This window comes from Strigops habroptila, chromosome 8 (assembly GCF_004027225.2).
Source record: "Strigops habroptila isolate Jane chromosome 8, bStrHab1.2.pri, whole genome shotgun sequence".
NCBI classification, from domain to species: Eukaryota; Metazoa; Chordata; class Aves; order Psittaciformes; family Psittacidae; genus Strigops; species Strigops habroptila.
Window position 1 is genome coordinate 46,667,118 of NC_044284.2, and position 21,553 is coordinate 46,688,670.

The 21,553-nt window shown below is 59.4% G+C and overlaps 3 protein-coding genes across 10 annotated transcripts in view; 1 reads left to right on the forward strand and 2 right to left on the reverse strand.

The window, feature by feature from the left end:
- KIF1A (kinesin family member 1A) overlaps nt 1–12,250 on the reverse strand; it is a 41,396-nt gene extending 29,146 nt beyond the window's left edge. For all 8 annotated transcript variants that reach the window (XM_030494079.1, XM_030494078.1, XM_030494077.1 and 5 more), the window contains exons 1-6: nt 11,796–12,250; nt 6,111–6,262; nt 1,318–1,394; nt 1,043–1,222; nt 469–534; nt 104–282 (exon numbers count right to left, since the gene is read on the reverse strand). In XM_030494079.1, the coding sequence (XP_030349939.1) occupies nt 104–282; nt 469–534; nt 1,043–1,222; nt 1,318–1,394; nt 6,111–6,216 (608 nt within the window). In that variant the 5' untranslated portion in view covers nt 6,217–6,262; nt 11,796–12,250. The remainder of the gene's footprint in view (nt 1–103; nt 283–468; nt 535–1,042; nt 1,223–1,317; nt 1,395–6,110; nt 6,263–11,795) is intronic.
- A 1,578-nt stretch (nt 12,251–13,828) lies between these two features.
- AGXT (alanine--glyoxylate and serine--pyruvate aminotransferase) lies at nt 13,829–17,949 on the forward strand. Its single transcript, XM_030494081.1, has 11 exons — nt 13,829–14,092; nt 14,267–14,459; nt 14,794–14,858; nt 14,937–15,037; nt 15,268–15,338; nt 15,633–15,717; nt 15,975–16,070; nt 16,320–16,389; nt 16,507–16,602; nt 16,810–16,938; nt 17,341–17,949. Exons 1-11 carry the CDS (start codon nt 13,859–13,861, stop codon nt 17,446–17,448), a joined length of 1,248 nt encoding a protein of 415 aa, XP_030349941.1. The 5' UTR covers nt 13,829–13,858; the 3' UTR covers nt 17,449–17,949.
- A 92-nt stretch (nt 17,950–18,041) lies between these two features.
- MAB21L4 (mab-21 like 4) lies at nt 18,042–21,067 on the reverse strand. The gene is given in 5 exon segments (XM_030496236.1): nt 18,042–18,116; nt 18,333–18,522; nt 19,261–19,468; nt 20,574–20,740; nt 20,742–21,067. Coding segments are annotated over 5 exon segments (966 nt in total).
- Between the last annotated feature and the right edge of the window lie 486 nt (nt 21,068–21,553).

Genomic DNA, 21,553 nt, shown 5'->3' on the forward strand with positions numbered 1-21,553 from the left:
TTCCAGAGCAGCCAGAACAGCAAGGCAAGGAAGTTAAGCAGGACCTTCTGGAGATGTCTGCAAGCTCTCCAAATCGTGACCATCTCCTGCTTCCCCAACTCACCGGGCCTTGTTCCCAGAGTCCATCAAGTCCTGGATATCATTGTAGGAGGTCACAGCCAGCTTGGAAAGGTCCTCGACATATGGGCCCATAAGGGGATGCTCCCTTACTCGCAGGTTCCCCTTGTTCTTGGGGTTCAGGAGGTCCCTCACGCGCTCACAGTATATCTCCATGTAGCTCACCTACAGCAGAGGGCATGAGCAGGGCTAAAGGCTGGCAGGATGTGGATGCTCAGCGCATAGATAGAATGAGGCACTGCCCACCCAACCCACACCCAGAGATGGCACCCTCTGAAGAGGGGTCTGCACACCCCCGTGGCTTGCAGAGCTGAGTAGGAGGCTGGACTAGAGATGCAATGGGGTGCCTACCTCCACCGAATAGGACATGTTGTCATTTGTCGTGTCGTTGATGCGGGAGAAGAGGTCCTCACACAGCTGCAGAGAGAAGAGCCAGGCTGCTCAGCCCCCCAACAGAAGGATGCCCAGGTTGCCCAAGCCACAGGGATTTCTACCTTCTCACCCCAAAAAACAGAGCCCCCTGAGTGCTGGGACAGTTCCTGGCAACCTGGCAGACCCTCCCTGCTGATATGGGGGGCTCAGCATTCCCAGACTCCTCCTGGCACCCTGCCAGCCCAGCATGCAGCAGCTCTCAGCGCACACAGCCTCTGGCAGCTTGGCACTTGGACTGCAGCTGCTCACAAACACCGGCCTTGTGTGGCCAGACCATAAGGCACCCAGTCTCAGAGAAGTCCAGCATGACACTTCCTTGTACCCGTGCCTTCCAGTAAAGGTGATCCATCTTCCTGCTGCAGCAGGGTTGCAGCAGACTTTAGCAAAGCCTGGCCCCGCTCCCACCTTGCTTCCCTCTTTCCTCCCCACTCCACTTTTAGTTTGAGCATCCTGCTGGGGCCAGGATAACGGGCAGCTTTGCACCAGGCAGTACCTGCGGGATGATGCCTTGCTGGTCCTTCTCCTGCTTCCCCATCATGGTGTAGGATTTTCCAGCACCTGTCTGCCCATAGGCAAAGATGCAGACATTATAGCCTTCAAACGCGTGTTGTAACATCTCCTCGCCAATGTCCCGGTACACTTGCTTCTGAGATGCATAGTTGATATCTGCAGGCTGCAGAAAAGAGGGGGATAAGGAGAAATTTGGCAAGGAAGTCCTCCTGCCTCTCCCCAGCCCAGTGCTCCAGGCTCAGGCCTCCTGACACTTACCGTGGTGTGGGACCAATAGGAATAGTCAAAGCTGAAGCTTTTTGGTGTTTCTTTTGGCTGCTTCGGGTTCAGGATAGCTAGGGGCAAACAGAAGGGAATGTGAGGCCACCCAGTCACCCATGGTACCCTGCCACCTGCCTCCCACTTGTGAGGGGTTCAGTCTGAAACAGTCATAGAAAGCAGGACTGAGGCCATCCAGCTCCACAGATGGGTCCAGAGCCCTCCAACAGTCGCAGCAGAGGAGGTGGGCACCATGGCCAGCAAAGCCTACACCACCCAGGGAACCAGGCAGAGCCTTGCACAAGCATCCTGCTGGGCACAGTGTGGGGGAAACAGTTCCTTTCCTTGGGCTCCTTCCTGCTTGTGGGAGCCCAGCACCGGCACCGGCATGGGAGATACACAGCCTTCCTTCACCCCATGGCTGGGGGGACCATGCCCAAGGCCACACGCATTGGCATTGTGGGGTGGGAGCAGTTGTGGCCCCATCGGGGCTCTCCCAATCCCCCTCCAGCTCCTGTCTCTCCTCCCCTGCACTTTCTTTTGGGTACCCAGCCCCAGCAGAGTGGTTAATGCCTTGTGTTACACTGCCAGCAGAAACAAGAGCCTGCTTTTTCCTATCCCCTGGTGAAAAGGACGTTGCCATGGAAATTGGAGACTGCATCACTTCTCATCCTCGCTTCCCCCCCACCCTCCCTGGGCATTTATGATGGGTTTTTTTCTGAAACAACAGATGCGTCAGAAGAAACCCAAATCAGCGGGGTAATCACGAGATCCAGCCATCAGCCATGTTAGGCAACATTGAAATGACCTTGCGGCACAGCACAGCTCCTGTGCCCACAGCCCCCAGCTGCTCCCTGCCACTGCTGGGGACAAGGAGGCCGCACAGCACCAAGGCTGATGGAGCTCCCTCCGTCACAGCCCCAACCTGCCCTGCCCTGGGGCTGGTGCTCAGACAGGGCTCATGCCCTTGGGATTCAAGCTGGGACCTTCCCAAGTGGCCCCAGGATCCAGCCCTGACCGTGAAACCGCAGCATGGTGCTGCTCGGATGCCCCTCACTGTGGGCAGGAGCCCAGCACCGAAGAGGGGCTGGGCACTGGTTCCCTGCCCACTGGAGGAAACATGACTCAAATGCTCCAGATGACTCCAGCATCCAGGGCAGACTAATTAACCAGGAGAAAGGGCTGGGAAGTGACATCTGCATAGCAACTGCCCATCCTGCAGCTGCAAATCATAGAATGGTTTGGGTTGGAAGGGACCTTAAAGCTCATCTAGTTCCAAACCCCCTGCCATGGGCAGGGACACCTTCCACTAGGGCAGGTTGCTCCAAGCCCCGTCCAACCTGGCCTTGAACACTGCCAGGGATGGGGCAGCCACAGCTTCTCTGGGCAACCTGAGCCAGGGCCTCAGCACCCTCACACGGAAGAACTTTTTCATAGCTTTTAACGCAAAGCTGCTCCAAGCCCCTGAGCCTTCTCCAGACTGAACACCCCCAGTTCTCTCAGCCTGTATTCACAGGAGAGGTGCTCCAGCTTTCTTGGGCTGGGGACTTGGAAGTCCCCACTGAGATACAGACTGAAATGGCACCAGGCCATGGGGGCTGCCTACCCCTGCTGGTGAATGATTGGTGTGTTGAGGATGCGTGAGCAGCCATTGCAAAGAAAAGCGGGTGCAGAGGACATGCAAGAAGTCAATGGAGCATCTCCAATGGCTCCTGGGATTCCCCTGGCACCTCTGCCATGGTACCCAGCCCCGCAGTGCTTAGCTTGGGTCTGTCTCTGCCCTGCAGGAGAAACCCTCACTAGAGCAAAAAATGAGTCCAACGAGGGCAAAAGCAGGAGCAGGCAGAATGGGGCAGCACAACGCGGCTGTTCTACAACCCAGTGCCAGCTCACGCCGAGCACGGGGTGGAGGAGCAACCAGGGATGGCACCGAGCAGCTCCAGGCATCCCAGCTGCAGCCATCCAGCTGGCCCAGCAGAGCAGAGTCTGGGACACAGAGGAGAAGGGAGCACTTCGAGAGCAGCGGGTCTCCTGTCTCTTAGCTGAAATATGCTTCCCATGCTGCTTTCATTCCCATTTATTTGCCCTTGTTCCATGGCAGGATGCCACTGGTGATTTTTCACTCTCCCTTGACCAGGCATCCATGGGCTTTTGCAAAGCTACTGCAAAAGATTCATGCTCTGGCCAACAGGGGTTAAAAAAGGCAGAGGGGGACAGAGACAGGACAGAGGCAGACATACAGACAAAAGCAGAAGGAAAACATCTGGAGATGACCCTCATCTTCACCCCGAAGAGGCATGGCAGAGATAGCAAGCGGGCAAGCACAGAGCAGGATAAAACCCAACACCCACATGAGTGAAAATAACCTCTATATTTCAAAGCCCACAAGACTCGTGGCTTCAGCTAGAGAATATTAATGGCCTCGCAGGATGAGAGCCAGGGTCGCTTCCTCGCCGTCCTGGTGGGAGCTGCCAGAAGAGGGGCCGGGGTGTGCTGGTGCTGGGCTGATCCCCGCAGCCGTGCAGAGGCGGGGACGCCGCGGGAACAAAGCAGCAGTGTTGGCAGCCGCAGCGCAGCAAGCCAAGGGGTGGGAGCTGCAAGTGTGGGGAGGAACAGGACAGCAGAGAAGAGGTGACCCCTTCCTGCCCCGGTCCCCAGCCCCTGCTGCCCCCCGGGGGGCTTAGTGTACTAGGCACAAGAACAACCCGCGCTGCCCTGGCGTGTGCAGGTGTCTCCGCAAATAACCCTGGGAAGGGGGAAACTTGTTCTCACCCCCCGCAAACACATTTATTTTTGGCTTCTCTGCGAGGAGCCGGGGGCCCGAGACAGCCCCGCTCTGCAGGGGAGCAGCCGGCGCTACCGCGTCCCCCTGCCTTACCCCGCCAGCAGCAGGAGCAGGAACCAGAGCCTCCCTGGCGCCTGCCCCCCGGCCAAGGGGATTAGCCGAGGGTGTGTCCATTCATGGAGAAAAACCTCGTTGTCAGCAAAGGGCTGGCCGGGCGCTGCCCCTGCGCCTGCCTACAGCCCTGCCAGCCCTCTCGGTGCAAGCAGGGGTGAAGGGCCGGGGGCACAGCCTGGGGCGGCTCAGGGGAGCAGGATGGCCATGGACAGATTGCTCTGAGCAAGCACCGCCATGGTGGCGGTGGGGGATGCCCAACGCTCTTGACTCGTCCTGGGGAGTGGGTTCCTCGCCGTGAGGGAGCAGCTCTGCACCATGGGCAGACAGAGCATCCCTGCACAACGGGGCAGGGAGCGCCCCCATGGGATACCAGAGACCAGTAGATACTGGCTTTGGACCCGCACAACCCCTCATTCCTTCTCCACAGGTCCAGGGTAAGCGGGGGACCCAGCAAGGTCACAGAGCCGTCCTGCACCTTTGGGTGCCCTCCTCTGCCTCTCACTGCGGGTGTCACAGCACCCAGTGGCATGCACCGTGGGGGTGGCTGGCGCCAGTGTTTCGCCCACCACTGTCTGTGAGGCAGGAAGCCCCAGGCTCAGGCAGGGAGTTATTTTAGACTCTATCCCTATGTGGTGGCTTCCACAGCCAAAGAGCAGCCTGCCTTCCCCAACCCATAGTTCCAACCCATATGCTGGGCTGCATCAAAAGGAGCGTGACCAGCAGGTCACGGGAGGGCATTCTCCCCCTTTACTCCAGTGTCGTGAGACCCCCTCTGCAGTGCTGCATCCAGCTCTGGGGCCCCAAAACAACAGGGATGTGGAGCTGCTCGAGTGAGTCCAGAGGAGGCCACAAAGATGCTCCAAGGGCTGGAGCAGCTCTGCTCTGGAGACAGGCTGAGAGAGCTGGGCTTGTTCAGCCTGGAGAAGAGAAGGCTCCAGGGAGACCTTAGAGCAGCTTCCAGTGCCTAAAGGGGCTGACAAGAAATCTGAAGAGGGACTTTTAACAGGGGCCTGTAGTGACAGGACAAGGGGGAATGGCTTTGAGCTGATGGAGGGGAGATTTAGATTAGACATTATGAAGAAATTCCTCTTTATGAGGGTGGTGAAGCACTGGCACAGGGTGCCCAGAGAAGCTGTGGCTGCCCCATCCCGGGCAGTGTTCAAGGCCAGGTTGGACGGGGCTTGGAGCAACCTGCTCCAGTGGAAGGTGTCCCTGCCCATGGTAGGCGGTTGGAACTAGATGAGCTTTAAGGCCCCTTCTAACTCACACCTTTCTATGATTCTATGGGGTTATTTACAGAGGGGCAAACGCCAGACAGGCCCCTGATGGGACAGGGAGCCCCAAGCCCCTATGCTACATTCCCCCTCCCCAAGCACACCATTCCCTCGGAAAACCCCACTCCCACCCCTCCATCTGCATGATTCCCCACGGAAGCAGGGATGGGTCCCGGCACAACATGATGCGTGGTACCTGGGCAGGCAGCGCCATCAGCTGTGCACTGGCTGGTGCACAGCTTCCACGCTTGGCCAAGCAACCACAGGCTGGGCATCCTCATCCCATCCTCATCCCCATATCCATGCACCAGCATGGCTCTTCTGATTCTTCTCCCACTTCCATCACCTGCTGGGGTATGCTGCCCCATTTGATATAACCAAAATGCAAGGGCTCAGTGCTGTTGAGATCCTGATGCTGCCATTTCAACAGCAGGACTGCATTTCCCTGTGGGAAATGTGTCAACCCCCCCCAGATTCCCTACTTCAAAGGATGCCAGGTGCTACAGGCATCCGCACCGAAGATCCCCAATGCTTGCTGCTGCAGCCTGACCACACATGCTCCAAACCAGGCAGCACCCAAAACCTTCCCAAGCCCCTCTGTCACCAACACTGGCACTCACTGGTGGTGCTTCCCGACATCTGGATAATGCATTTAGATTCCCGGCTCATCTCCCGGGAGTTGAAGGGCCGAACACGCACCGCCACCTTCACAGATGCTCCCGCCATCGTGCTGGCTGGAGGTGGGTCCTGCTAGCAGGGAGCAGCAGCTGTCCTGCAAGGAGGCAAGAAACGGGAGTTAGGAGAGCTTGCATCCCAGTTCCCATCTCATGCATGTGTCAGGAAAATGAACAGAGAGCCTGTGCAACAAAACCTCCTGGGGACACTGGGTTGCCTCTGCTTGAAAGATGATATTCTGTTGCATCCCTTGATCCACTCATGTTTTGCCTCTCCCCCCTTCCCCTTGTGTCTTGGGTGAGGACCCCCTGCTTAGTCCCAGGGGACTTCCCTCCCTGCCCTTACCCCAGGGCAGAAACCAGAGCCTCCATCACCCTGCAGCATCACTCGGTGGGTGCCCGCAACAGAGTATAGGGCCACATAGGCACTGTCAGCATCAGCATGACCAAGGAACAGTTATTCTGTCTCAGGGTGCCAATGGCACTGAGCAGGTAGCCCTTCAGGTGCAAGCAAGCCCACAATACCCTGCCCATCACCTGAGCCTCCTGCCTCCGCTCCAGCCCCAGCAGAGCCGGGACTGGGCAGCAGGACTGGGTGGAGGGCTGGGTAAATAATGGCATTCATGTTGAGAAAGGAGATGCTTGTTGAACACAACTGCTGATATTTGCCTCTCATTCAGCTCCTAGCAAAAGCAGATGTGCAGCATCAGCAGGAGCAGCACCAGCCAGCAAGCCAGTGGCAATCACACTCAGCTGAAGTTCCAAGTTCATGATCATTTGTCCACTCCTTTTACTAATAAATTATTAATCACAAACCTCACAAGATGAAGTGGACCACTCTCTAACATCTGCCAAAGCAGCCACTCATTCCAGCACTGGTGTCCAGGCTCTCTGCAGCTAGTCCCATCTTCCCCAGGCCTCAGTTAACCCTCACTAGCTTTGGCCAGAAGAGAATGCTGGGGTTCTTCCCTTGACCACTGGGACAGTATCAGTATCATTTAGTATCAGCCCTGACAAAATCCATTCCTCCCTTCTAACATCCATGCTCTTTCCTGTCCATCCCCTGCTCCCTATACTGAGCATGCCAGTGGAAGAGGAGCTCAGCACTACACAGCACGAGCTCCTCCAGCATCCTTGCCTGTGGGACTCCTGCCTGCTGGAATCCTGCAAGGGTGTTTGCAAATGCCGTAGGGCTTTTGAACCTGGTCTTTGCCAGGAGCAAGCAATGGCACAGCTCTGGTTATGCAGACCGCGACCTGATGGAAGGGGAACAGTAAGGGTGGGTCCTCAATACAAGAGGAGTTTCCCACAATGGAAATCAAAAATACAGACAAGTGGGGGGGGGGGGGGGAAGAAGAAAAGAAATCCAAAGAATGGAAAGTGTCCCAAGAGAAGAGGGTGGATTTTAAAACAAACCAAGGTTTGACAGATCCAGTTTCATTTCCAGTGGGGGTGGGACAAAAGCCAAAGGCAGGTATTCTAATGGCGCAGTGGAAAAATTCACAGCCAGAAAGTATTACAAGCTCGGTGCTGTCTTTGCTTGTTTTAAAAGCGAGCCTGCACTCCTGACAGCAGGAGGAGGACAGATCTTCTTCCATTCCAGTTCCCTTCTCTCACTGCCCACTCCAGAGCTCCCACCGTGCTCAGCCAGCAATCACACCCTTAAATCCCAGCAGCTCCGGAGCTCAAGCATTTGGTCTCAGGCTTTCCTGACTGTGGATTATTTTAAGCGGGTGTTTAACACCACCATTAAGTCCCTGAGCCAGCAAGCAGGCTGCCACATACCAACAGGCCTCTGCCTTCCCCACCCTGCTGCTTTCTCAGATGGGGAGAAGGGAAAAACTAAACAGGACTCCTTGCCAAAGGGGAATGAAAAAGTTGGGTTTTCCCATAAAACGATGGGATATATTCCTGGGTGGAAGGGCTGCATCCTCACGGGGCCATTGGCTTGAGCTGCTCCACCCTGTGGCACCTCTAGTGCTCAGGGATGATGGACCCATTGCCCACACAGCAGGCAGCAAGTGCCCATGTCAAATGCTGTCCTCTTCTCCTCCACAGCTTGGATAGCTTTCTTCCCCCCTGCTCCCAGGGCTGTGGAGAGGTGGGTCAGGTCCCCAGGCTCCTGCCTTGCAGCGCAGCACTTGGCAAGAGCCACCAGCACCGGAATAGTACCACCCATCAGTGACCCCACCAGCCCTGGAACCAGCTGCTGCTCATTCCATCCCACCCCTGTGCCGTCCCCATTACAGCCCCCTTCAGCCCTATCACTTCCCACGAAGCAGCTCTGGTTTCTCTATTGTCCCACTTTTCCGGGTACCTCATCTTGCTGCATGCCCTCTGTTGATGGCTGCTTGCCCTCCTCTGCTAGGAGGGCCCACTCAGTCCCACTGCAATACCAGCACAGCCCACCTTTGCTGGCTGTGAGAAGCCCTCTCCTCGCCATCAGGACCTCTCCTCTCCCCCTGCCATCCTGATGCCCACATCCCGGTGTATTCCCAGCAAGCCATCTGGCTCGCCTAGCCCAGGGCGTGGGCTCCTCTCCCTGCTGGTATTCACTGCTGCAGAGCCACAAGCTCAGCTCCATTTTCTATCTCCATCCATTTCCTTCAGCCTCCTCAGTCGGCAACGTGCCACTCGCTTCCTTCCTGCTCCTCTGCAGCTCTCTAGTCCCATTTCTGCCACAGCAGTGCGAGAACTCCAGGCAGCACCATTCGCCTCCTGGGGAGTGCCAGCAGCCCCCTGCCCAGCTCCTTCCTGAGCCTCTTCTGCTTCCCCCAACTCTTATTTTCCTGGCTCTGCGGAATTCAGCCTGCAGTCCACGCAATGTGGCAGCACCACCATCTACAACCAGCACCCACATCACTGGCCACAGGTTCTCAGCATCCCTCAGAGAGGGGACACACATTGCAGTGGGCAGGCAGGGCAGAGGCAGGCAGCCTCCCCCCAGGGCAGCGAGTGGCTCAAGCCCAGCTCGCTCTGCCCGGGGACAGTCAGCCACCACCTGTTTAATCCGCCATCGAGAGAAATTCAATAAGCTGCTATCAGCCTTTAGCTGGGAGCGGGCCAGCACCATGTCCCCACTCCTGGCTCCCTCCCTGTATCCTCCCGGGACCACCCCATGCACAAAGGAGACAGTGGAGGAGGCCAGCAGAGTCCCCAGGCCATAGTGCCAAACAGGAGGAAGGTCCAGATCTATCCCCCAGCTCTGCAGGGCATCTCTCTCCCTCTGCTTCCTGCACAGCCTGCAGCACCCCTGCCAGCCCTAGGTGGTGAGCAAAAGGCCTAGAGAGCCATGATTAACTAGATCAGCTAAGATTAATTGGGCAGAGATTAGCTAACGAGACTTCTCTTAAGTCCTAGGGCTAACAATTGGCAACCCTCCTGCCACTGCCAAGAGGTGACCACTGGGATGGGGAGCATTGTCCCCAAATGCTACCCACAGACAGCTCCTCCCCTAAGGATGCTGCAGGCACATGACGTGCTGCCTGACCCTTGGGTGCTGCAGGGCACCAGGGTTCCAGTGATGCTAATGCAGGTCAGCACAGCCAGGGTGCCCAATTCCTTGTGCCTGGCATGAGGCAGGGGCTGCCTCCCTGGGGCTGCAGGTGGCTCTGGCTGCTGCCTGCACTGAGGGAAATCAAAGGTAAGTATCTCCTTTTGTCTGCACGGCGCATCCCCACATCACCTCGGCAGCGAGGGCGGATGCCCCATCTGGCTGCGCCTTCTGAGCCACAGTGCTTTCAGCCACCAATGGCTTTGTTTTAGCAAGCCCTTAGCCTGCACCCTTTTTGGGTCCCCCCCCCCCCGCCTCTGTCTGAGAACAGGGGACCCTGCCCTCCCTCTGGAGACAACAGAGACGGTGTGGGGGGATGCTAGGGGCACCTGGTCCAGATGACACGGCAGCATCGTGGCACCATCAGCGCACGGCAAGGGGCCATGACGCTGCAGTTTCCCCATGGGTGGGGGAAGCAGCTTGGAGGACAGCTCAGGGCAGGGGCAGTCCGCCCCATCCCCAGCTGAAAACCAGCCACCCGCTTCCCCAAAGCCATCTTGGGTAACCTGCCCCTGCGCCTCCTCGCCTCCTGCCCACCCCAATGGGGGACAACGGCTTTGGGGCAGTGCTCACAGCTCCTGGAGAATTTCCATGTGAATTAAAACTTGCAGGTAGCAAATTTAAGGCCGGGGATGCGGGGTTTTGCTTGCTGCTGATCAGCTCCCTATCCCTGCTGCAAAGGCGAGTCACCTCACGCTCCATCGCCCACTCTCTCCATCCATTCTTCCACACACTAAAACCAACAATGGGAAAAAGCTGCATGGAAAAGGCAGCAAGCTCTGATGGGTTATCAGAATGGCTGGGCACAGGCAGGGGTCGGCAGCTGGGAGGAGGGAGGGGAGAACACCAGGTTTTGGCCCCGCCTGGGTTTTGGGGGCTGCAGCTCTGACCACATGCGGGGAGGTGGGGGGGGAGTGGTGACGGCATCTGTGCCAGCGCCTGCTGCCATCTCCCAGACAAAATGGAGGTCAGTGGCAGCATGCAGGGATGGATGGCATAGCCTACCACTCCCCTGGCCAAACCCCAGAGGGGGTCTGCTGCCCCTCACCATGCCACCAAGGCCACCTGCCCTGGGGCTGCTCCAGGCACTGGGGTGTGGAAGTATGGCCATGGAGTGGCAGTGGAGATGCTTAGCTAGTTCCTTGTCCTCCCCAAGCCCCGCAGCCAAGGCACGGGACCTGACAGGGCAGGAGATGCTGGCACGCAGGGGCCTATAGGGTCCCGGGGAGAGGACACTGCCCCAAGGGGGAGGAAGAGGAAAAGGAAGAAGAGGCAGAGGAGAAAGACAATGGGGCAGGTGCAGGGCTGCTCCCTTGGAACCAAGGTGGCCAAGCATGGGGCTCTACACCAGCACTTCCATCCAGGGACCATGCCCTCCTCTAGACAGAAGCCATCGTCACTGGCCCACAGTGACATGGCACCCTGTGCCCTGCTGCACCCAAGCACAAGGTCAGCAGCACAGATCAACTCTGTGGGGCAAGCAAGGGCCTTGGCTTTGCAACCACCCCACCACCCCCCCCCGGGTAAGACCCTCAGCCAAGGCTCCCGCAGCTTCCTCCAGCGCTGTTGTTGACTCTGAAGCATAATGATGATGGTGCAAGATGGCTCAGCATCATGGCCAGAGCCACCTGCCATGGAGGGGAAAGCTGGGACGGCTCTGGGGTGAAAAACAGCCCCTGTGCCCCCTCCCACGGGCAGCGGGGACAGCATCCTTCCCCTCCCCGCCTCAGGCTGCTGCCGGGGCTGCAGAGGCATCGCCCCATCCCCGGGAAGGCCCCCCCCGACGGGATCCTTCTGGAAGCCGGGGCGGCACCCGCCGGCTGCAGCGCTGGGGACCCGCGGGCATCCCCCTCCCTCCTCCATCCCTCCCCGCGCCTCCTCGCACAACGCCCGCCGGCCGCAGCCTCCTGCCCCGCCGGGCTCCCGAGAGGGAGCGTCCCGTTTCCCCCGCGCAAGGCCTCAGCCCCGCCGGGGCTGCATCTCCCTCGGCCAGCACCCTGGGACCGCGCCCGCACTGCCGCAGCCCCACCCGGGCGCGGCGGAGCTGCCCCATCCCGCACGGTGCCGCCCGTCCCTACCTGTGCCTGTGCTGTACTCGTGCCCGTGCCCGGCTCTGCGGCGGGCGCAGCTCTCAGCCGCGGACTGGCGGCGCCGGCATGAGGCCGAGCCGCTTGGCGCGGTGCGGTGCCGGTGCGATGCCGGTGCCGATGCCCGGTGCCCGGTGCCCCGCCCCTGCGGCCCCCGCCCCCCCCACCCCGCCCCGCGCGCTGGTTGGCCGACACCACCCGGAGAAAGGGGGGGAGGGTGTGCCGGGAGGGCGCGAGCAGGGGATGGAGCGGTGACGTCAGACCACCCCCCCACACGCACACCCCCGGATCGCGCTGCGGAACCGCCGCAAGGGCGCTGGGAGGGGCGGACCCCCCCGCGTCACCGGGCAACCGTCGCCTGGCAACCGCACCCCCATCCCCGGCTCCCCCTGGCAACTCTGCCCCCTACAGGGCTCCGTTTCGCCAAGCCCTGCACCGGCCCCAGCCCCGACGGCCCCGGCTGCCGGAGCCACCTCCGGCAGAATTCCATCCCCCCCGCGGGCCGCCGATCCCGCAGCACCCGGCGGCGCCCTGCCCGTCTGCGCGGCGGAATTAAACCCAGCGCGGAAAGGAGATCACGCCTCGGCAGCCAGCTGTTTCCATCCTCCCTGCCCCCTCCATGCTCGCCGCGGGGCCGCATGACCCGCCTGCCCCACACTTCACACAAATCTCCCTGGAGGACAAGCAGCTGAGGTGTCTTCATCCACCCATCCACAGCAGCGTACGTCTCTCCTGGTGGTGTTTTTAGGGACCCAGCGTTTTGGCGATGCTGCAAGCATCGGGCAGCAATCCTGGTGGTGTGGAGTCACAGAATCACAGAATGGTTTGTGTTGGAAGACGCCTTAAAGCTCATTCAGTTCCAACCCCCTGCCACGGGCAGGGACACTTTCCTCTAGACCAGGTTGCTCAAGCTTGGCCTTGAACACTGCCAGGGATGGGCAGCAACAGTTTCTCATCCAGAGGAGCACGTGGCTGGAGCACAGGATGAGTGTCTCAGGATCTCTCAGGACATTAGGACTTCTTGTCCTCACTTTGGTACATGGTGACAGCAGTCCCCAGGCTATCTGTCGTTTCCAAGCAGTGTCAGCCATGCCAGCTTCCAGCTCCTCTCAGAGATGACCATCCAGCTGCCCAGGCAGAAGTGCTGTCACCTGGCACTGTTGCCAGCCCCACATCCTTGTCCCAAACGCCTTCAGCATCAGCTATCACTGCCAGCTCTGCAAGGGGCGACTTTCCACCCCAGCCCAAGCATTGTTCTGGCCAGGGACCCAGCCCAAACATTGTTCTGGCCAGGGACCCAGCCCAAACATTGTTCTGGCCAGGGACCTGCTCCTGGATCTGCCAGGAGCTGGCAGTGGAAAGCTTGTTCATGTTTCAGACTAGGGATGGCAGAGAACTTGCTGGAGGATGGACATGATATGATCGTCCTTGGGCACACGTGGCAGGTGACAGGCGCATGTGGCCTGTGGCATCATCAGGACATGCTGAGATGCTCATAAGCCAGGCTGAGCCCACAGAGCACACAACTCACTGCAGCAGGGACTGCAGTAGTGTCCCACCCCATGGCTGTGCCATTGTGCACATCATCCCAATGGCAGCCTCCTCTGGGCAGCAGCTGCTCAGCCAGGCATCCTTGTGCAAGGCAGGTCCTTGGTCGGGGAAATCTGGCCAACAAGAGCTTTGTGCTGCTGGAGGAGTTGTGACTGTGCCAGTCCCAGCGCAACCATCCCATGGCACAGGACCTGTGTGCCCAGGAGCAGGGATCCCACCTGCTGGGCTGGTGTTGGGAACCATCAACCACAGTGTCCTGAGGGCCATGGGAATGGGGTCTGTGTGAGTGCTTGCCAGCCCCAGGGGCTGGCAGGCCTGAGGACCAATCCCCCCAGCACTGACAAGTGTGGATCCTCCCAAATGAGAGGGCCAAGACAGCAGGGATGGTGCTGGTGTCACATTAACCAGACAAGGAGGTGACGAGGGGCAGAGTCCAGGCCACCGGGGGGAGCACCGAGCCCTGGGGTCAGGGTCCAAGGGAAGCTGGACGCTGCTGGCACGGGATGCACTCTGCTGTGGTGCTGCTTGCTGCACGGGCAGCCTCTGCCGCTCCTCTCCGGACTTGCCACGCCATGGCCTCCAACCTGCTCCACGTCCTCCCGCCCCAGGGGCTGCTCCGGCCCCTGGCCATGCCAGAGAGGCTGCTGCTCGGGCCGGGGCCCAGCAATGTGCACCCCCGCATCCTGGCTGCAGGCGGCCGGCAGCTCCTGGGCCACATGCACCCCGAGGTGCTGCAGGTGAGCTGCCCCGGCCCAGCCTTCCTCTTCTCCCTCTCCTCTGCCTCTTCTCTCCTTCTCCTCTCTCTCTCTCCTCTCCTCTCCTCTCCTCCCTCACCTCCCACGAGGTGCTGGGGCAGCTCTGCCAGTGTGAGGAGGGCAAAAGTGGTGCCAGTCAGTCCCCTGTTGTCACAGGTGATGGATGACATAAAGGCGGGCATCCAGTATGCCTTCCAGACGCAGAACCAGCTGACCCTGGCTATCAGCGGCTCTGGCCACTGTGCCATGGAGGCTGCCCTCCTCAACCTGGTAGAGCACGGCGACACTGTGCTGGTGGCTGTCAACGGCATCTGGGGACAACGTGCCACTGACATCGCCAGGAGGCTGGGTACGCTGGGGACAGCCAGATGGCACCAGCGGGGCTCAGGGTACAGGTGGGATGCCAGAATGTGACTCCTGGCTTGCTGTGCCTGTCCTGGCGGCAGTGGCCAGTGAGTGACACAGCTTCTACAGTCAAAGAGCGCTCCAGGTTTTTTCCAGGGCAATGTCCCTCCGGTTACAGTGGTTTATAGCTTTTCCACTGAGCAAATCCATAGGAGGCCAGACTCTGGTGGGCAGTCACCCTCATGGTTCATGCATAACCAATTTGCCTGCGGAGCAGGTTACTGCCCAGTTGAAGGCACACCAAAACCTCACTCTGCCTCTGCCCAAATGTCTCCCAGGAGCCAGTGTGCATGAACTGCTGAAGCCCCCAGGCGAGTACTTCACTCCCTGGGACATCGAGGAGGTGAGTGCTGGCCATGGTGCAGGGTGGTGGGTGCAAGCTGGCCCTGGAGGCAGTCACCTTCTCCTCTGTTTCACACAGGGCCTGGTACGGCACAAGCCCTTGGTGCTCTTCATCACCCATGGCGAGTCTTCCACGGGGGTGCTGCAGCCACTGGAGGGGCTGGGCGAGCTGTGCCACCGGTCAGTGCACAGCAGGCACCTATGGGGGCTGGCAGCACCCCAACATCACCACTGGGGATTGGGCATGGGGATTTACATGCCCTGGGCTCTTCTCTGGCTGTGTTGTACTGGAAGCTGTTGGTTACCAGTGAGACACATGGCTTTGAGGAGACCAGGATGCAGTGGCTGCAGCCAGAGAGGTGGCAAGAGGAGGTGGCAGGGACACCAGGCTGAGCTGTGTTCTCACACAGGCACGGCTGCCTGCTGCTTGTGGATGCCGTGGCATCGCTTGGGGGAGCCCCCATCTTCATGGACCAGCAGGGTAAGAGCCAGAGTGCCATCATGGGCAGCCAGGGGACAAGGGGGCTGACACGTGGGCCAGGGAGGGAGGGAAGCTCGCATTTCGGGCTAGTAGCACTAGAAACTGGTCCAGCTGCTGCCAGAGAGTCTGTTCCCCTTGGGGAACCATCAGAAGTGCAGGTGTGTTTGATGCAGGCCAGACACAAGCAGGACCTGCAGCATGTGCCACTCTGTGCTTCCCTGAGCTTGGGGGGACCTCATCATGTCTCCGCTGTGTTCCTCTGGTACCTAAAGAGCTGCTTCCCCTCTTGGGCAGAGATCGACATCCTGTACTCTGGGTCTCAGAAAGTCCTCAATGCCCCCCCTGGCACTGCACCCATCTCATTCAGCGAGCGAGCCAGGTAAGGGCAGCCCTGTACCAATGGAGGAAAGGCAATGGGGCTGACAACCCCCTGCTTTGCCCGCCATCTCCTCCAGCCCCACTCTGGAGAGTGCACGCAGCAGCAGCTCTGTATGGTCAGAGCCCTGCCCATCTCTGGGCAGCCATAGCGGCTGGAGCCACTGTGTTCCCTTTGGGGAGGCCCTCCTCCAGAACTGACCCCACTCCAGAGCTGGTGGGATCAAGGTCTGGCTCCTCCCCAACACTCTGCTTCACCAGGGAGAAGATTCTAGGGAGGAAGACAAAGCCCCCATCCTTCTACCTGGACATGCATTGGCTGGCAAACTACTGGGGCTGTGATGGAGAGCTGCGAAGGTGAGTGCAGGCTGTCCTGGGATAGATGGCTGCAGCTGTCCCACCCACAGCCTTTGCCCCAGCTCAGGGGTGCTGTCTTCCCATCACCCTGTCTGCTGGTCACCAAGTGTTCCCAGGGGATTTGCATCCGCCCTGTGCTGGATGAAGAGGAGGAAGGATGCCGTGCCCTGGTTCTCCCCACCATGAGCTGCAGTACTGCTCTGCAATGGGCTGGGCTGAACCCACCTGGGTGCCCCTTGGGTTTTGCAGGTACCACCACACTCCACCAATCAACAGCTTCTTCAGCCTGCGGGAAGGCTTGGCCATGCTGGCGGAGCTGGTGAGTGCTGCCAGGCAGGCAGGGGGGCACCAGCAGTGCTGGTGGGCTTGGGGGAGTGGTGGGTGCCAGGAGGTTCCCACCAGTAGCAGGGACCTTCTCCCTCCTCTCTTCCTGCAGGGTCTGGAGAAGTCTTGGGAGCACCACCAGCTCAACTGCGCCCAGCTGTGCCAAGGGCTGCGCGACCTGGGGCTTGAGCTCTTTGTGAAGGAGGAGGTGAGTGTGGGGAGAGCCCATCACCATGGTGCAGGGGCAGTGTGAAAACATGGCCCTGAGCAGCTGGAGATGTGCCTGGGCAGCTTTTGATGCTGGAGAAAAAACTAACCACCCAACGATGCTTTTTCCTGGAAGGCTGCTGAGCTCACTGAGGGATAGGGCCACAGCCAGGAGCTGCAGATTTAACCCAGTTTCTCTCTTCCCCAGAAAGCGAGACTTCCCACCGTCACCACTGTCAGGGTGCCTGAGGGCTACGACTGGAAGGAGATCGTAGCCTTTCTCATGGACAACCATGCCATCGAGATCTCCGGGGGCCTGGGCCCTTCAGTGGGCGAGGTGGGCAGCGTGCTCCCCTCCCACTGCCCATGGCCGGGCATCAAACCCGGTTGTGGCCACATCCATGCCCCACTATTAACTAGTGCTCCCTGGCTGCAAACAGCAAACACACAGCTGGATGCATCCCATCGCCTGCAGCGGCGCATAGCGGCTCCTAACCACACACAATTGCCGCGTGTAATTGAGTAACCGCGCACGTAATTAGCAGGGTGACACATCTTTAGTGGAACTGTGTGTTAAAATAGGAGCAAACAGGGAGCTGTATACATGCACTCACACGCGGCAGTGCACATGGCTGTGCCACTGCTCCATACACAGCCTGTGCTTTGCCATCATCCACTTTGCTCACAGAGCATGGCTACAAAGGTGGGCACGGCAGGGAAACACTCGCCCTTCTCCCAGGTCCTGCGAATCGGCCTCATGGGCTGCAACTCGACCAGCAGCAACGTGGACCGTGTGCTGCACGCCCTGCGAGATGCCCTGAGGTGCTGCCACCGCAGCAGGCTGTGAGCACCTCCCCCCCCCAGGATGCTGACAGGAAGCACCGCAACACCTGGCAACCCAAGCCAGAGCCAGAGGGAAAAGCTGGAAGAGCAGGGGATGTGGAGGTGAGGGCTGTGGCTTGGCAGATGCAGGATGTGGCTCAAAACCCCTTCTCCCGGTGCCTGTGCAAGGTCACTTGTCACCCTGATGGCCTGGTCCCCCAGCTCCTCCCTTCCCCTGGGCCCAGCGCATGGCAGCCCCACCTCAAGCTGACATAAAGGCTGGATGCAGGATCTGCACACAGGTCATTTCCCCTACCACCACCATCAACCTGCACCAGAGCCCAACAGTGCAGGACACCAGCCACCCCCCATCCCAGATTAGGCACCCTGGGGTGAAACACCCACCCTGGCACCCAGCTCTACCAGGCGAGCAGAGAGGCCGTGCATCCACACCCAGCTGCAGCAGACGTGCACTTGCTCCCCTGTACCATCTTTCCTCAATAAAGCAACATGGCAGCGTCCTGCTCCCTGGCCCCATAGCTTGCTTTGCACACCCCCCAAGTTTCGAGACACCCAGATGGGGTGGCAGCAGGATCCCTCTCAGCTCTGCTGAGGGATTTATTGCTGGATCTTGAAAAGGAGCTGACACATTGCCAAGTGGCATGTGCCATCCTGGATCTTGTACATCTGGAACTAAGCAGAGGTATGCAGGAAGTGAGAGGAGAGGGCTCCTCACTCTGCTTGAGCCCCGTGCTCCACCACTGCCATCCTCCCCCAGTCTCCAGAGGGGATGGTAGCACATACAGCAGCTGGGGTGCAAATTCCAGCACAACCTAAGCTGCCGAGCCCAGGTAGTTTCTGGCACTGCCATGCTCTGCCTTGCGATACCAGCTGAGGGTCTGGCATTACCTGGCTGAGCAGGATGTCAGAGTAGGCTGTGTTCCAGCAGGACCTGTCCTCAGTGGGTAGCTGCAGGAGGGCTCGGGTACTGGGATCTGACTGCCTGCTGTCAGTGTGTGCAGTGGAGGATCCGGCGAGAGAAAGTGGGGAGGATGGAGACCTGTATCCTCTCAGCTGGAGAGAGGGTACCTGCAATGACCTGGCATGCATGGGAATACCCCCCAGCCACCCACATGGCCTCAAGCATGCATCATCCTGGATATTCCTCCCACACCCGCTCTGGTGAAGAGGAGCCCAGTAGACTGCAGCATGGGAATACTGCTGAGCAGGTCCTGCCTTCCTGGGAGGGACAGGAGGTGAGGCAGAGCGGGATTGTGCTCCCCTATATGCAACGGGGAGGGCTGCAAGCTGTCCTGGAGGAGCCCCAAGGAGGGGCCAAGCATCCAGCTGGGCCATATTGTGCCCAAAATAATCCTGGGCTGGTCCAGCCGGATGCTTGGCCCCTCCTTGGGGCCAGGTAGCTGTGCTGGCAGGCAAGATGTGTGTCAGCCCGGCACTGCTCCCTCCCGCAGCCTGCCCTGGGAGGTACCTCATCACCCTGCTGCTGCTGAATTCCCAGGCTCATGCCCAAAGCTCGAGCAAGGATTTGAGAGTTGTCACCCTCCATGTGGCCAGGGTCCAGCTCCCACAAACAACTGGGGTGGTTCCTTCAATTACATCCCCCTCCCCTGTTTCCTTGAGCTGCTTGAAACCTGGCTGAGGTTTTTCCCACAGCACAGGGCAGCAGGTTTGGCATCACGAGGGGGTGACTTCACCACCCTGTTGACAAGTTCCTCCACTTTCCCACCCCCTTTTTGCCTGCATCTGGCAGTGCTGACAGCCATGGGGTATCTCCAGAGCAAGGTCACCCTTCTTTGTACATGGCTGAGCTGCTCACCACTGGCCATGGGGAGAGGCAGGGATATAGTGAGCCTCTTCCATGGCCTTCCAGAGGCTGCCTTCAGGGAAGCCCCTGTTGCTTTGCTGCCCCTTGAGCTGGAGCAGCTCCTGTCTCCTCACCACGGGGGCAGTGCCAAAGTGGATGGTCTTCCAGCTGTCATGGATCAGCAGGGAGAGCTCCATGGCATCTTCAGTGCTGAGATCACCTAGATGAGAAAGGTTTGGCTGTGGTTAGGAGGTTACTGCAACCAGTCCTACAGGCTGAACCTAGGTGTGTGCTGCAATGCCCATGGGCACATCTCACCCCGCTCAACTCATCCCCTTCCAATGCTGCGGTTTGGCTGTGGTTCCCCAGAAAAAGCCATTCTCCAAACTCCACTGGTGTGGTTTTCGGGAAGGACCATCACTTCAGCGGGGCTCAGGGCCAGGCCAGCGGGTGTGGGCTCAGCAGGAAGCCCCGAGCAGCTGAACAGGGCCATGCTGCTGGGTGGCGCACAGTGCCAACACAAACAATGTAGTCCAAGAGAAATGGACCAGGAAAGGTCTCAGGCTGTGGGGGTAGAGGAAGGCACAGGGCTCTGGCTTGGCCATGGGGAAAGGAGGGAAAAGTGGGCTTGCTGAGGCTGGGCTAAGACTTCTAGACCTCCTGGTCCTCTCACATCGCCTCTCCATCAGCGCTAAGATTTACTTCAAGAAGCGCCTTTGAAGATGGAAATTCGTGAAGAAGCTGATGGGACCCCTATGGACATTCCCAGGTGTCCTTTCCCACCATGTCCTTCCTGGGAACACTGGTCCCAGCTGGGGCCCCAGGTAGGCTCCCTGCACAGGGTCAGATGCATGCCCAAGGGTCCTGGTCCAGCCCCAAGGTCCTGGTCCAGCCCTGATGCACTTCTGACTCACTCTCCAAACAGCCTCCTCCAGGGAGTAGGAGGCACTTGGAGTCCAGGAGAGACTGGGGGAACACGGTTAGGGTGAGCCAAGCACACCAAGTCCCTGGGAAAACCCTCCCTGAGGACTAAAGGCAGAGGTGGGTGGAGCTGCCACCTGCCAAGGAGAGTGCCATCAGCGCAGAGTAAAGATGCCCAAGGATGACTGCTGCTGTGGGATGGCAGGGAGTAGTTTGCATCTCCCCTTCCTTAGATGAGGGCAAAGCCTGTCCCAGCACACAGCAGGGTGCTTGCTCACTCATGCAGGCTTTGAATGGGCTGTGCACCCAGGGACTTGTGCCCCAGCCTGTCTGCACAGGAACCACCACCGAGCTGGGTTCCTCAGCCGTGGTGGAGGCAGCTCCCAGCCAGGGAAGCGTCCCACTGGCCTCCACATCTGACTGAAGCAGGAAGCAGCATTGGCAGCGCACGATGGCCAAAACAAGGAGCTCTTTCAGGTGCTGGAGGACTTTGCCCGGAACCAGGCACCCCGCATCGCCTTCCTGCTCCATCACACCCACAGCGCTGGTCCAGTCCTCCAAGTCGGTCCCAAGAGCACTTCCAGATATCGCAGGTGTCCAGTCCCAGACAGTGCCTGGCTGGGGTGTCCCCAGGCCAGTACGCCAGCACCCGCAGGGCATTGCTGTCAGTCTACAGGGGGACTTCCACAGTGACAGCATCCTCAAAGGCACAGAGAGAGAACTCGAAGTCTTCCAGGTTCCCGGCATAGTCCACAAGGAAGCAGGGCTCCCTGGCATGGACATCTTCCAGCAGGGTCAGCAGGATGTCCTCGGCCTGCTGGAAATGTTCCAGCCACTGCCTGTCATAGGACATGATCACCCTGATGTAGCTGTGCCAGTGGAAAGCTCTGGCTGCCATGGCAGCTCTGCTGCTGCTTAGTCCCAAGTCTGCTCAGAGCAGGAGTTAAAGTATGTGGGCAGGGAGAGCAGGGCTGGGAGCCAGTGCAGGGCGGGTGGAAGGAAGTCACAGCCAGGCGTTGACAAGCACCACCGCTGGGCAAATGCCAGGGAGAGCTGCTGGGAGCACCATGTCCTCCCAGGGCAGACCCAGGGCGGGGGACCAAGTCGCACCGTGGCCTGCCAAGCAGGGGTGTGACAAGGGATGCTCAGCCAGTGGGTCACACCAGGACGATGCTGTGGTCTCCCATTCCTCTCCTGATGCAAGGGCTGTGTGCCAGCAACATCCCATCACAGCCGGTGCCAGAGGAAGGCAACCCACCACTCTCCCACCCTGGCCCAGTTCATCCCAGCATCTCAGCTGCCTGGGGCTGCCCAGGCAAGTTTGCTCCCAGCTTGTGTTGCCCTATGCTGGGGTGGCTGTGGGAGGGCTGCGGGACCCCACACC